The following is a 14,075-nucleotide window of genomic DNA, read 5'->3' as shown; positions in this document are numbered from 1 at the left end:
CCTGAAATTCTGTGCACACTTACATGGGTGATGCATCATTGAACTCAGTGGGGCTCACTTCTGAGAAAATATTCATTGGAATGGGCTGCATGTAATCTTCTTTTGTAGGATTAACAGTGTAAGCCTAAACAGAGTTATACCCATGTAAATCCATCTCAGCCAGGGTCTTTTTAGGGATGCACTGCTGTTTTTTTATTTAAACGACAGCATAGCTAGGGATGGATGTCCTTCTGAAGATACTGGGTAGGTTGGATTCGTTATTAAAGTGTTATTTTTTTAAGGTGCTTATTGAGTTGACTAAGGCTGTTATTTTACTGCTTTGTAACTTTTTCAGAACATGTAAATACATCTTCAATATTTATTGTTTGGGATTCTTCAGGTACAAATCTGGAAGCTCTAATAACCAGCACTAAGAAGCCAAGCAGCTATGCACAAATAGTTCTTGTCATTTCTAACAAAGCTGGTGTGGAGGGGTTGAAGAAAGCTGAAAGAGCTGGCATTCCTACCAAAGTAAGAAGCTCATGTTTAACTTAGCACTTCTTGTTGACTGAAAGAAGCAAACATAGTAACAAAAAGAGGATTTATTTGTTGTCAGTTCTAAATCTATCATTTGGATCCTATGCCATTAATACTGGCTCACTGAGATGTGGCACCAACCCAAGGTTAATAATAAAATGTAATTATGGCTTTGTTTTATGTCTGAATTGACAAGTCAAGATTTGTGATTGGCTAGCGAATCAGAATCGGAAACCAAGATGTGAAGCTGAATATCAAGAAAATCCAGTTGCACCACTAAAGCTAATGTTTTTAGTTATGCAGCATGATTTTTATAAGTTAATTTCTACTTCATTGGTGGGACTATTAGATGTAGACTGGGAAATTATTTAGCAGAATATTTGTGTACAGTAATTAAAAGGCATTCAGTAAGGATTTTAACTATAAGGATTGCAGATAGGGAAGCTAAATTATAATCCCTGTTCAGGCCTTGAATGAGACCTTCACATTTTTGAATAAATTCCTGTCTACCAACTAGAATTCCATACATCCATCCAAACAACAGTTTTTGACAAGGGGTGATCTAAGGTCTTTGGTGGAATCAACTGAGAGACAAAAATGTTTGCCCATACATTTTCTTAAAATAATTTTTGTTCTTTTATTACAGATTTATGCCCATTTAATCTTTTCTCAGATACAGCCCTTTCTGCCCAACATAGACTGCTGATGGGCATTTTCTGCAAGACTATATAAAATAACAAAAGATTTTGAATGTATAATCTCTCTATCACAAAGGAGAAACAGACTTAATATGTCGGTATAAAAATTATAGGAGCCCTGTGGCACAGAGTGGTAAGCTGCAGTACTGCAGTCCAAGCTCTGCTCACAACCTGAATTCGATCCCTTTGCGGTAGTCAAATATCTTGATTCAGATTCATATGGAATTCTAAATGTCTACGCTTGTTTATTCAAAATTCTTAGCATTCCTTGCACTTCAGTGAAAAAAGACTAAATTAATTCCCCCCACAAATCTTCTTTTGCCCTGTTTCATGTCTTAGGTAATTGACCACAAGCTGTACAGCAGTCGTACAGAGTTTGACAGTGCAGTTGACAAAGTCCTTGAAGAGTTCTCGGCTGAACTGATTTGTCTTGCAGGTTTTATGCGAATCTTATCTGGTCCTTTTGTCAGGAAGTGGGCTGGTAAGTGCATGGGAATAATCTGTATATTATCTTAAAATGTGTATATGATTCAGCATTGTGGATAGCATATGAAGTAGGCAGATAATGGAGTCACTTTTAATCGGAGAGATTTTGTATTATTTCCCTAGTTTCAAAATGGCATAATGGAGCAGGTGCAGAGGAGAGCCATGAGGATGGTCATTGGCCTGGAGACCAAGCCCTACAAGGAAAGGCTGAGGGACTTGGAAATGTTTGGTCTGGAGAAGAGGACCTTGAGGGGGGACATGATTGCTCTCTTTAAGCAATTAAAAGGCTGTCATTTAGAGAAGGGCAGGGAGCTGTTCCTGTTGGCTGCTGAGGGTAGGACTCTCAATAATGGGTATAAACTATGGGCGGAAAGGTACTCACTGGACATTAAGAAAAATAATTTTACAGTAAGTGTATTTCAGCCATGGAATCAGCTGCCTAGGGAGGTGGTAAGCTCCCCCTCTCTGGCAGTCTTCAAGCAGCAGCATTGAGCAGGGGTTTGACTAGATGCCTTGTATGGCCCCTTCCAACTCTATGGTTCTATGATTGTGACATTTCCTACAGATTTGATGGAAGAACATTAGTATCCTACATGGTATTAACAAACCAAGTACACTATTGCTGCCTCCATCAATACTGATTCTACAATGCTATTAAAAGTTGGGTCTCCATGAGTCGGAAGCAACTTGATGGCCCTTAACACAACACACACACATTAAAAGTTATTTCTTGATAGTTTTCTCCTCAGTCATAATGGTACGACATTAATTTTACTATTGTCGAAGGCTTTCACGGTCAGAGTTCATTGGTTCTCGTAGGTTATCCGGGCTGTGTAACCGTGGTCTTGGTATTTTCTTTCCTGACGTTTTGCCAGCAGCTGTGGCCGGCATCTTCAGAGGAGTAACACTGAAGGACATTGTCTCTCAGTGTCAAGTGTGTAGGAAGAGTAATATATAGTCAGAAAGGGGTTGGGTTTGAGCTGAATCATTGTCCTTCAAAAAGTAACAAAGGTAATGTGCTAACCATTGTCCTGTAAGTATCAAGATAATGTGCTAATGAGGGTGTGGTATGTTAATATGGAACCATTATATCCTGAAGTGATCTGTTAATGTGTGAAATCCAAAGCTAATCTGCATGACTATTGTGGACTGTAGTCTTTGTTAGTCTGGAGGTTTTCAAGACAGGAAGCCAAGCCTTATTCATTCTTAAACTCTCTTCTTTTCTGTTAAAGTTGTGCTGATGTTTATGAATTTCAATGGCATTCTTTCTAAACCATCTTAATAATATCCATTCAAACATTCAGTTTACCATGGAAAAGGAAATTGAGGGTAAACTCCCATTTCTTGATACCCTTGTCATCCGTAAAACAAACTTTCAGTTAGGTCACAAGGTCTACCGGAAACCAACTCACACAGATCACTACTTACACAAAAACTCCAACCACCACCCCCGACAGAAAAGAGGAATAATAAAAACATTAATGGACCGTGCAAGATGGATCTGTGAACCACAGTTTCTCAAGGAAGAAACTAATCATCTAAATCACGCACTGCTAGCAAACGGCTATTCCAAGAATGAAATCAGAAGGGCCATTAAACCAAACAAAAATCAGAAAACTCAGGAAAAACAGTCTCCCATAGGAGAGGTATTCTTGCCATTTATTAAAGGAGTCACTGATAGGATGGAGAAACTTTTGAAAAAACATAACCTACAAACAGTGTTTAAACCCACCAAGAAAATACAACAAATGCTACGATCAGCCAAAGACAAAAGAGACCCCCTCACCTCTGCAGGAGTATATCGTATACCTTGCAGCTGTGGACAAGTTTACATCGGGGCAACAAAACGCAGCATACAAACAAGGATAAAAGAACATGAAAGATACTGCAGACTGGACCAACCTGAGAAATCAGCAGTGGCTGAACATGGACTGACACAAACAGGACACAGGGTCTTATTCCAAGACACTGAAAGACTGGACAATTCTACCAACTATTTTGTCAGATTGCACAGAGAAGCCATTGAAATTCATAAACATCAGCACAACTTTAACAGAAAAGAGGAGAGTTTAAGAATGAATAAGGCTTGGCTTCCTGTCTTGAAAACCTCCAGACTAACAAAGACTACAGTCCACAATAGTCATGCAGATTAGCTTTGGATTTCACACATTAACAGATCACTTCAGGATACAATGGTTCCATATTAACATACCACACCCTCATTAGCACATTATCTTGATACTTACAGGACAATGGTTAGCACATTACCTTTGTTACTTTTTGCACGACAATGATTCAGCTCAAACCCAACCCCTTTCTGACTATATATTACTCTTCCTACACACTTGTCACTGAGAGACACTGTCCTTCAGTGTTACTCCTCTGAAGATGCCTGCCACAGCTGCTGGCGAAACGTCAGAAAAGAAAATACCAAGACCACGGTTACACAGCCCGGATAACCTACGAGAACCAATTAATTTTACTGTGATATTCAATAAATTCTGTTTTCTTTAATTTTGATACTGCTTGAAGAAAAAAAATAAGGAAACAAATCCTGTTCGCTTTCCATCCAGATCAATACATCAGAGAGGCCTGAGAGTGAGAGATTCCCTTTCTGAGCCTTTATATAATAAGATAACTACAACTGACTTTTATTTCTGATAAAACTTAATTTCAAGCTTTACAGGCCTTTTCCATAAAAAATGCCTTTATAGAGAATTTTTTATTTTATTTTTATCTCTGAACCCAAAGTGTGTTGTTTTGGCTGATGGCACCACATTGGATGCAAAACAGCATAACAAATACCATTAAGGCGAAGCTCTATCTGAAAAGATTGTAAAGGTCCTTGTACACAGTCCAGGGATATGAATGGAGATGTTTTAGGCTAGGTGAATAGATAGGAGTTTTTGTGAACAATGTGAGGGAAGGTATGGCAAATACATATTTTTCAGTGTTTTACCCTCTAATTTTTCCCTCAAGGAGAAAATAAAATAAATAGAATAAGGAAACACAGAAGTCTTAGCACCTCAACTTCCTTTAAAGAAAGTCCCCTATTCTGAAGACCATTTATTATTTGTACTTAATGGCCCTTGTTATACTTCCAAGGTCAGTGTCTGCATGGTTTAACAGCTATGCAAATACAGCCTGTTTGAGACGGCGTCACAACTAAAGCTCACCTCCATCTTAGAGATTTTGTTGTAATTGTTGGAGGGTTGCACTATAGATCCCATCTTGAAAAAAATGAACTAAAGGGCTAACTGGATTTCTGGGCTGGGACCCATCTATCTACCTCTTAACTTTTTAAAATACAGTGGTGAGAAGCAGCACATCTTTGTGCATATATGCAAATCAAAGAAAACCCCCTCCACATAGTGACAATAGTCTTTGCAGGTAGGAGGAAAGAATTTTGCCTCCTTTCATCTACCAGGTAAAATGTAGCATGCTGTCACATAGTGATGAGGGTTTTCAGTTGCACCAGTATAGATGATGCTGGATATATATACATTCATGCGCATGTGCCATAGCATAGTCTACACTTGCATAAAAGCCAGTAACCAACCTGCAACAAACATGCATTGCTAATATGGTCTGTTCCTCTGGGAGGGCCAGGTTCAAATTTACGCTCTGCCATGGAAGAAGAAGAGTTGGTATTTATACCCTGCTTTTCTCTATCTTAAGACGTCTCAAAGCAGCTTACAATCACAGTCCCTTCCTCTCCCCACAACAGGCACCTTGTGAGGTAGATGGGGCTGAGAGAGCTCTGAGAGAACTGTGACTAGCCCAAGGTCACCCAGCAGGCTTCATGTGGAGGAGCGGGGAATCAAACCTGGTTCTCCAGATTCGAGTCTTAACCACTACACCACTCTGGCTCTTGCTGGGTGACCTTGGGCTAGTCACACATTTTCAGTCTAACCTACCTCATAGGGTAGGATAAAATGGAGAAGGGGGAGATGTTGTAAGGCATGTTGGGTCCCCATTAGGGAGAAAGGGAGTGTCTAAATAAGGTAAATAAGCAATAAGCATGCATTGCTGACATGGTCTGTAGAAAACGCTTAATTTCATTTTGCATGAATAGGTTGTTGTGGTGGTATGACGCATCCCCCCTTTCAACCACTTTAATATCCCACTCACTCAGCCCGGCCGTATGACCTGAGTATATTTGTGAGGAGATTGTTTTCCTTCTCCTCCAGTTCCACCCCCGTATTTACCTCAGTGAGAAATAGGAGACAAGAGGCTTTTCAACTTAAACAGACAAAACAGGGATGTTTATTGAACAGAACTCACAGAGATTGGTTTTCAAGAAAAGGCAGAAATTGGAGGGAAAACTCAAAGTTAGGTTTATATACACAAGATTACTTCAGAGAAATAGCTTAGATGTTTTCTTCACTCAAGTTCCTTCAGTTCTCAGTTTCAAGCTTAGTTCTATCCCTCAGAACTATTATTCAGACTTTCAGACTCTCAGTCTCTGTCATTCAGCTACAGACGCTCAGACTCTGTCCCCAGCCTAGCTCTCTCTGACTACCCCCCACCTCAGTGGCTGTAATCCTCCACACCTCCCTGCTACCGGAATAGCTCTACCTCAGAGACTGATTCCCCTTGTGACCTGAGAATGGGTCCTCTCTAACCCAGTTCTCACTCCTGTCACTCCCACAGGCTGTGTGTGTCAATAGCTTTGGCTTTAAAAGAACCCCTCAGGTTCACAGAGTACAGTCTGGCTTCCGCTCAGTCTCGCTACCGAGCTTCCAATCTATCACAGCCCTCTCTGGCTGGTCCCAAGCTTCGACTCTCTTCACAGCCTCCTATCCAGGCTGGGTCCCAAGCTTCGAATGCTTTCTGTCTCTCAGAGCTCTCTGGCTCTTCCCACTCTTGGTCTGTCAGCTCTTGCTTATCCCCTTATCCGTCACAGGTGGGTATAATACATCTATTTTTTGTGTGCCTTTTTTTACCCTGATGTGATGTTGGTGCTTGATCCAGCATGTCTCCTCCAATCACAAGGCAAGCATTCAAAGAACTGTGGAACTAATTCTGTGTACCCTAAGGGACTTTAGGTTTATGTTCCCCAAACAGCAACCTCTCTTCCCCCAATACCACATAGAAAAGTGCTTATAGAACTTATTGTGGAGTGGGGAAGTCAAAGACTAGAAGTCAAAAATGCCACAGCATTAGTGCAAGCCCTGTGGGTGAACCTGAGCAGCTCTTTGGATCCTGACTCAAGTGTCCACTGCATGGTAAACAGGATGGAATGAGTGTTGGGGGCATGCTAGCGCACAGATGAAAAACTTGTGTTGACTGCTTCATTGACATTTGCACTTACATTTGCTTAAAGCACTGGTTCCCAACCAGGGGTCCGTGGACCCCCAGGGGTCCGCGAGAACTAAATTAAGGTCCGTGAAACAAAGTTATAAACCCATAATAAATTAATATTTTCAATTAAAAGTTCTCTATTATAAAAATATATATTCAAATATTATTCTAAGTTTAATGTTTAACTAACCGTTATGATTAAAGTTTATTTTCAAATTCTCGGAATTTTTATTTTGAACCTTGGGGTCCCTGCACTGAACAAAAAAGTCCTAGTGGTCCCTGGTCAAAAAAAGGTTGGGAACCACTGGCTTAAAGGAAAGACATCTGCCAAATAAAAGAGCATGTAGTGTGTTTTTAATTGCCATCAGTTCTTTCAAGAATATGAAAGATAAAGAGATCAAACAAAGTTTGGGTTGCTTATCTTTCTATTTGTTTAACTAAAGATGTACAAGAAAAAGGAAATAGTGTTCACTTTTGCCTGCTTTGTTTTGATAAATGCAGCATCAATTCTGTGGTTCTGAGGGAATTGGGGTGAGAATGAAGAAAAATACATTCCTTTTTTCCCTAGGAAAAATATTGAATGTTCACCCTTCTTTGCTGCCGTCATTTAAAGGCGCCAATGCCCACAGGCTGGTATTGGAGGCTGGCGTTCGAGTCACTGGTTGCACGGTTCACTTTGTTGCTGTAAGTTTGCCTTTTCTAATGCTTTGTTAATAATAAGCCCAGTTTGAAGGCATTGTGAATTGCTAATTCGCCTACATTTTTCTTTTTTTAACCATTAGAATTAAGTTATTATCTCAGTGTTTTGTACTACTGCAGGAAACTTTGACAAGAAAATTGTGTGATAAGAGTTTGTGAAAATTTTATTGTATTTATTTTAAAATGTGTACCCTGCTTTTCCTAAGTGTAAAGAAGCTTAAAATTCAACACAGTTAAACCTAAATAGAGTGTCACATCAGTCCAAAAATATAACATAACAAATTGCCACAAAACTTACAAACATCTTTATATCTTTCGCCCTTTATAAGTAGTGTATAAGTGTGATCTGGTAGATATTATTTACTTGGATTTCCTTTTGACAAGATACCTCACTAAAGACTTCTGAGTAAGCTTAGCAGTCATGGGATAAAAGAATGGGTTGTCTTATGGCTTAAAAGTTTGGTTAAAGGAAGCAGAGAGTAGGAATAACTGAACAGTTCTCACAATGGACAGTAAGCAGTAGGGTCCCACCAGGATCATTATGAGGACCAGTGCTGTTTAATTTAATAATAATAATTTATTAGATTTTTAGGCTGCTCTGTTCTGACAAGTCAGGCTCAGAGCGGTTTACAACATTGTTATACAGTTAAAATGAAAATATATAAGTTAAGCTAAAACATCAGTTAAAATCAACAGCGCCCTTCATTTATAACACCCCAGCAGTAGAGGAAGAAGAGGAGGAAGGAAGAGAAGCGAGGCCAGCAGGACAAAAACTGTTGCTATATCCCCAGTGGAGCAACTCTGTTTTGCAGGCCCTGCAAAATTGATTTGTCCCGCAGGAGCAGGATCTAGGCTTCCCATTTGTCCGGGTATGACCTGCAATTGCCCGCCAATTAACTGAGCTGCCTGCCACCCCTCATCTGGTGGGGGGGCGGGGAAGCAGACCAACTGAAAGGGGGAAATGATCCGCACATGCCGGGTTTTCACGGCATGATGACATCACTTCTGGGTTTACCCCAGAAGCGCCGCCATCACTATGGGGATGCTCTAGCGTTCCCCCCCCCCCAATCTCTATGGTTTCCATAGTTTTTGGAGAACAGTGCTACAGTGTCCTGTGCAATGCCAGTGCTTCCAGGGTAAACCTGGAAGTGATGTCATTGTGCCGCCGCACACGAATCGCCAGCCCTGCCTCCACGAAGCTCCCACTGGTGACAAGGGAGTGGGGCTGGCAGCCCTACCAAATCTCACGGGGCCAGAGCTGAAAAGGCCCTGGCACTGGGTGAGGACAGACAGACATCTTTCAAGCCTGGGATCACTAGCAGATTTTCTCCAGCAGAACAAAGAGCTCTCTGGGGGACTTAACAGGAGAGTCCCATCCCACGGATACGATGGTCCCATATGGCGGTCATAAATAATTTAGAATTGCGATGAGCAGTGTAGGGGCCAAATTTGCAGATCATATCAGATTATTCAGGATGGTGAAAACCAAAGTGAAGAGCTACAGAAGGATCTATCAAAATTAGGTGAGTGGGCAACACTGTGGCAGATGAAGTTCAGTGCTGGTAAGTGTAAGTTGGTACACACTGGAACAACAGCTCCTAACTAAAAATATGCTGATGAGGTCTGAGCTGGGGTTATAGTGGATAGTTCAATAAAAATGTCAACTCATTGTGTGTCAGTGGTGAAAAAGGTAAACATGCCGGGAATTATTAGGAAAGGGATTGAGGACAGAACAACAAATACCTCATCTGAAATACTGTGTACAGTTCTGGATATTTCAGAGCTGGAAAAAGTACAAAGGAGGGCAACCAAGGGGATCAAGGGATCTGAGCACCTTGCCTATGAGGAAAGGATGAAGAGTCTGGGACTTTTTGGCTTAGAAAAAAAAGGCCAAGTGGGGACTTGATAGGATTATGCATGGGGAGGAGAAACTGGATAGAGGAAGCTTTTTCTTCCTTTCCCATAATGCGATAACTCAGGGCACCTAGTGAAGTTGATGAGCAATATGTTCAGGACAGACAAAAATAAATACTTATTTACTCAACAAGTAATTAAACTGTGGAATTCGCTGCCAATGATGGCCGTGAGCATAGATGGCTTTGCAAAGGGATTAAATAGATTCAGGGAGGAGAGGTCCATCAATGGCTACTAGCCATGGAGAGTAAAGGGAACCTCCATATTCAGAGGCAGTGAAACCTCTGAAACCCAGTGCTAGGGGACAACATCAGGGGAAGGCATTGTTTCTTGGCCCTCCAGTGTAACTGGTTGGCCTTTGGTTACGAAAGGATCCTGGAGTAGATGGACCACTGGTCAGATCTAGCAGGACTATTCTTATGTCCATAAATGCCATACAAACTGAAGCTGTACTGTAGACTCTTAAAAATTATTAGAGAAAGTATCCTCCATTTTACTTCAGGCAATCCCTTCCAAAGTTCTGGGGCTACCAGAGAAAAGATCCGGGACTGGGTGGAGGATATATGTACAGTCTAATTGGAGGACACCCCCAAAGGGGGCTGCTGCAAAGAACTCAGAGCACAGGTTCATACAAAGGAATGTCCTGGGTTAGAATGTATAATGTTTACTGCCTGTCCCCCTCTCCAAAGTTTTTGACCTTTCTTTCCAGGAAGAAGTTGATGCTGGAGCAATCATTTTTCAAGAGGCAGTTCCAGTGAAGGTTGGAGATTCAGAGAAGACCCTGTCCGAAAGAGTAAAGGAAGCAGAGCACAGAGCCTTCCCTTCTGCTATGCAGCTAGTGGCAAGTGGAGCAGTATGGCTAGGAGGAGATGGGAAGATAATCTGGACTTCGGAAAAACAAAACTGACCCACTGCAGGATTTATAATGGTGTTAAGAAGCAAGGGATAGCATTGGGGGTGAGGGGGGTTGTTTGTTTAATTTTTTAGCCTATGGCAGCAGCATCTTATAGTTTTGACCAAGCCAAGGTGAGAATGCTGACAGAACCAGATTGAGAAAGGAATGTATTTTGTACTATCCAGAGGTCAGGCTCTGGCTGCTTAAAACAGAACTGTACGGGTGCAGATTCATGCAGCGAGCTATTTCTGTGCTTTATACAAGTCCATCCACACCATTGTGATGGTTTGTGCATAAAATGTTTTCCTAACTGGCAGGGGGAACCTCTGCACTCAAATAATAGGGCACAGATTACATGGTGTGTAACATCATGGTTCTGCTTGTAGTGGTCAGCCATGCGACACGTCCATTCTTAAATTAGGCCTCATAACCATTGTTTTAATAGACTGAGTGCGTTTTCAGGAAAGTACCACCAGATTAAAACTATTTGTGATCATATAGTATTATCAAATTAACACTCACCATGTTATTTTCCAGCTAAATACCAGATCAGTGCAAAATCAACCCCATTCATTTTTTTTTCATAGTATTGGTGGTAAATCTTATTGTATTTGGTAATCCCCTATGAAAAAATTAAAAAAACACTCTGCAGTATTTGTAAAGACTAGTGCTATAGTTAGTAACTCTTCTTAGATTGCTCTTCTGGTCCCCCCTGCCACACACATTTCAAAATATGTGATATGAAATACTGTGACACATTTGAATGACTATTACAGTTTAACTCATCACTTTGGTGTTGATTTTATCATGGTTAGTAAGCCAGTTGGGTCTCGTGGAAACTTGCCTAACTCCTGTTAATGGAAAGTGAACATATTCATTGTGCTTTTCATAAAGCATTTCCTGGTCTGGTGAAAGGAACAAATGGATATGAACATTGTACAGCGCTTTATGCTATTGCAAAAATACTAACAAGCACCAGTAGAGCCACACTACTGATACATTTCTGTGGCCTGTTTTACATGCAAATGTTCTGTGATCTCAAATCTCTTCTAATAAAATGTTGTACCAATATGAAAGTATACTTTTAAAAAATTTCTAGATGATAAACAATATTTTCTCCTTGCAACAGTGGAAGGTAACCTGCAAAGTGTGTACAAAAAAAGCATTCATGAAAAACTGGTGCCTAAAACAAGCCTGCGAGCTTCTGGTTTTGAGAATCAGGTTCTAAACAGCAGTCTTAAACCTACTCACAAGGTCATACAAAGAGACAAGCTTGCATGTTGTACCTGGATTACAGCCAATGTTTTTGTCATGTTATCAAGAGGGAGTTGTCATGGAAAAACAATATAGCAGCTAACCTGTGGTTAGCTCTACTCTCTGGCTGGCAGGCAGGCATGAAGTCAGTAGGCTTACCCATTGCATTCAATAAGGGGAGCAGCTTTGTTTACCTGTCCTTTTACTAATGCTGTGATTTCTCCATTCAACTGCATTACCAAGGCTTCAGTCCTAAAGCCAGTTTCCTGGCAGTAAGTCCCATTGAATTAAATGGGACTTGTTTCTGAGTAGACTGACTTAGGATTGCTCCGTAGGCCTTTTGTGGTGGGAGGGATATCTATACATCAGGACCACTGTACCTGTTAAATAATTTGATAAGGACACTTTAATTAAATGAATATGTAGCACAGACAAAAACCAAAGTGCGTACAATATTTATCCAGGCTGTCTTAAAAATCCCTGCATATGGGTTTAACAAGTGGGAGATCCACAAGGACATCTTTCAGTGTCTCCCTTCCCCCAATATTTCCTCTTTCTCACTTTCTGGCATCCCCCACATCCTCTTCCCTTTCTCTGCTTCCTTGTCTCCTCCCAAACCACCTTATATTTGCCCCTCACTTCAGCTGTATTGATTATTTATTCATTATAACCCACCTTTCTCCCCAGTGGGGACCCACAGCGGTTTACAGTTTTTTCCTGTTCTCCATTTTATTTTCACAACAACCCTGTGAGGTAAGTTATGGTGGGAGTTTGTGACTGCCCAAGGTCACACAGTGAGCTTCCATGGCAGAGTGGGTATTCAAAACAGGGTCTCCCAGATGCAAGTATGAAGCTCTAACCACTACACTACGCTGGCTTTCCTGCAGAGGCTGCTGTTGTATAATAGCAAGCAGCAGGGCCTGTCAGTGGTTGCTGCCAGGACTGGAAAGGGCCCTGCCTTTTACTGACAGAAATCAAGGCTTGAAGGCTGGCAGTTTTGTTATCATTGCCTAGCAACCCCCAGAAAGGCCACTGCAAAAGGCAGTAGTTTCTTAAAGGTACAGGTGCTCCTTATTTGGGGGGAGGTTACACCCCCCCCATGTATTTTTTGTGTTAGAGTTCAGATTTTTCTGGAAACCTGGGGCTTTTATCAAGTTTGTAGAAAGATTTGTCTTGTATGTTCATAACTCCAATCTCCAGCCTTAAGTATCCACAGATGGGGCCATGTTGGGAATTAGATATATTATTGATGTACTCTTAAAGAACCTGATTGTAATGAACTCTTTGGATAATGAGAATTATCAAAGCTAAATACAGACAAAGTGGGGAAAGAATCAATCTGGCTTCTGTGACATGTATGTGAATCCTGACACTCCAGTTAGGCACCATATGCTAGGTGATCAGCACAAATTTCATGAGGGAAGTTATTTAGGAGGAAATTCAGATCTGTTATGCAAAATATGTAAAACCACTGTCAAAAGGTCTAGTTTAAGTTGTTTGAAAATGTGAGCACTTTGCCTAACAAGAACCACAAACCACAACAGGAGACGAAGTTGTCCAAAGAAGCTGGTTTTACTGGTCATATAGGTTAACAGAGCACAGAGAACCTAAGACAGCAATGGGGCAAATTGGCTTGCACTTGATAATATAAAAGCATTGAAAAAAGCATTCAACAGCACAGTACAGCTTCAAGAGATTACAGATTACAAACAGCACAAAGGCGCCATGGTTCTCACGGGTTACTGTCGGCTTCAAAGAGTCCAAAAATGCAAAACAAACCTTGAAGGCTACTTGGTGGGAAAACGAAACAAACTGAGACACAGACCTGACAGAAATAGACATCTGACAGTAGAATCTGAAGAGGAAAGGAATTGATCTGCATTGTATTTACAAGTTACAAGGATAAAAATGGGGCAGTGGCTAATAATACCAAATATTACCAAGGCTGTTCTTTATTAGATTGAATTGTCATGCGGTAATGAGAAGCAGAGAAAATAGTATTCACTGTGGTAGTTTAATTAGAAGAAAGCAGCAGACAAAACTAATTTCTACACATTCCATTGATAAATTGTATTCACTGGCTAGCCTGGAGATCATGTTAGGAGACTAATGTCAAGCAAAATAAATATTGCTACAAATTTATTACTTGCTGAAGTTTTCCTTTCTACATGAAAGGCAGAGGAAGAGGATCTGCTACAAGTCATTTTTCTTTCCCTACTTTCATTGTACAAGAATGCTTGCAAAATGTCAGCTGAAAGAAAAGAGAGACCTAGGGGGTGTAGATCCACAGCAGAGAGGAGATTTGTGCA

At 40.9% G+C, this 14,075-nt stretch overlaps 1 protein-coding gene across 2 annotated transcripts in view; it reads left to right on the top strand.

Annotated features, from left to right (window-relative positions):
- LOC130485468 (trifunctional purine biosynthetic protein adenosine-3) overlaps window positions 1-10,554 on the top strand; it is a 35,728-nt gene extending 25,174 nt beyond the window's left edge. The window contains exons 18-21 of one of the 2 annotated variants that reach the window (XM_056858674.1): window positions 380-510; window positions 1,554-1,695; window positions 7,573-7,688; window positions 10,327-10,554. In XM_056858674.1, coding sequence (XP_056714652.1) covers window positions 380-510; window positions 1,554-1,695; window positions 7,573-7,688; window positions 10,327-10,524 — 587 coding nt within the window. In that variant the 3' untranslated portion in view covers window positions 10,525-10,554. Of the gene's footprint in view, window positions 1-379; window positions 511-1,553; window positions 1,696-7,572; window positions 7,689-10,326 lie in introns of those variants that run through there. The other variant, XM_056858675.1, reaches the window with a different exon arrangement.
- Window positions 10,555-14,075: the final 3,521 nt, after the last annotated feature.

This window comes from Euleptes europaea, chromosome 12 (assembly GCF_029931775.1).
Source record: "Euleptes europaea isolate rEulEur1 chromosome 12, rEulEur1.hap1, whole genome shotgun sequence".
Classification (NCBI taxonomy): Eukaryota; Metazoa; Chordata; class Lepidosauria; order Squamata; family Sphaerodactylidae; genus Euleptes; species Euleptes europaea.
Note: the sequence above shows the minus strand (reverse complement) of the source record. Positions and strands in the feature narration are given on the sequence as shown.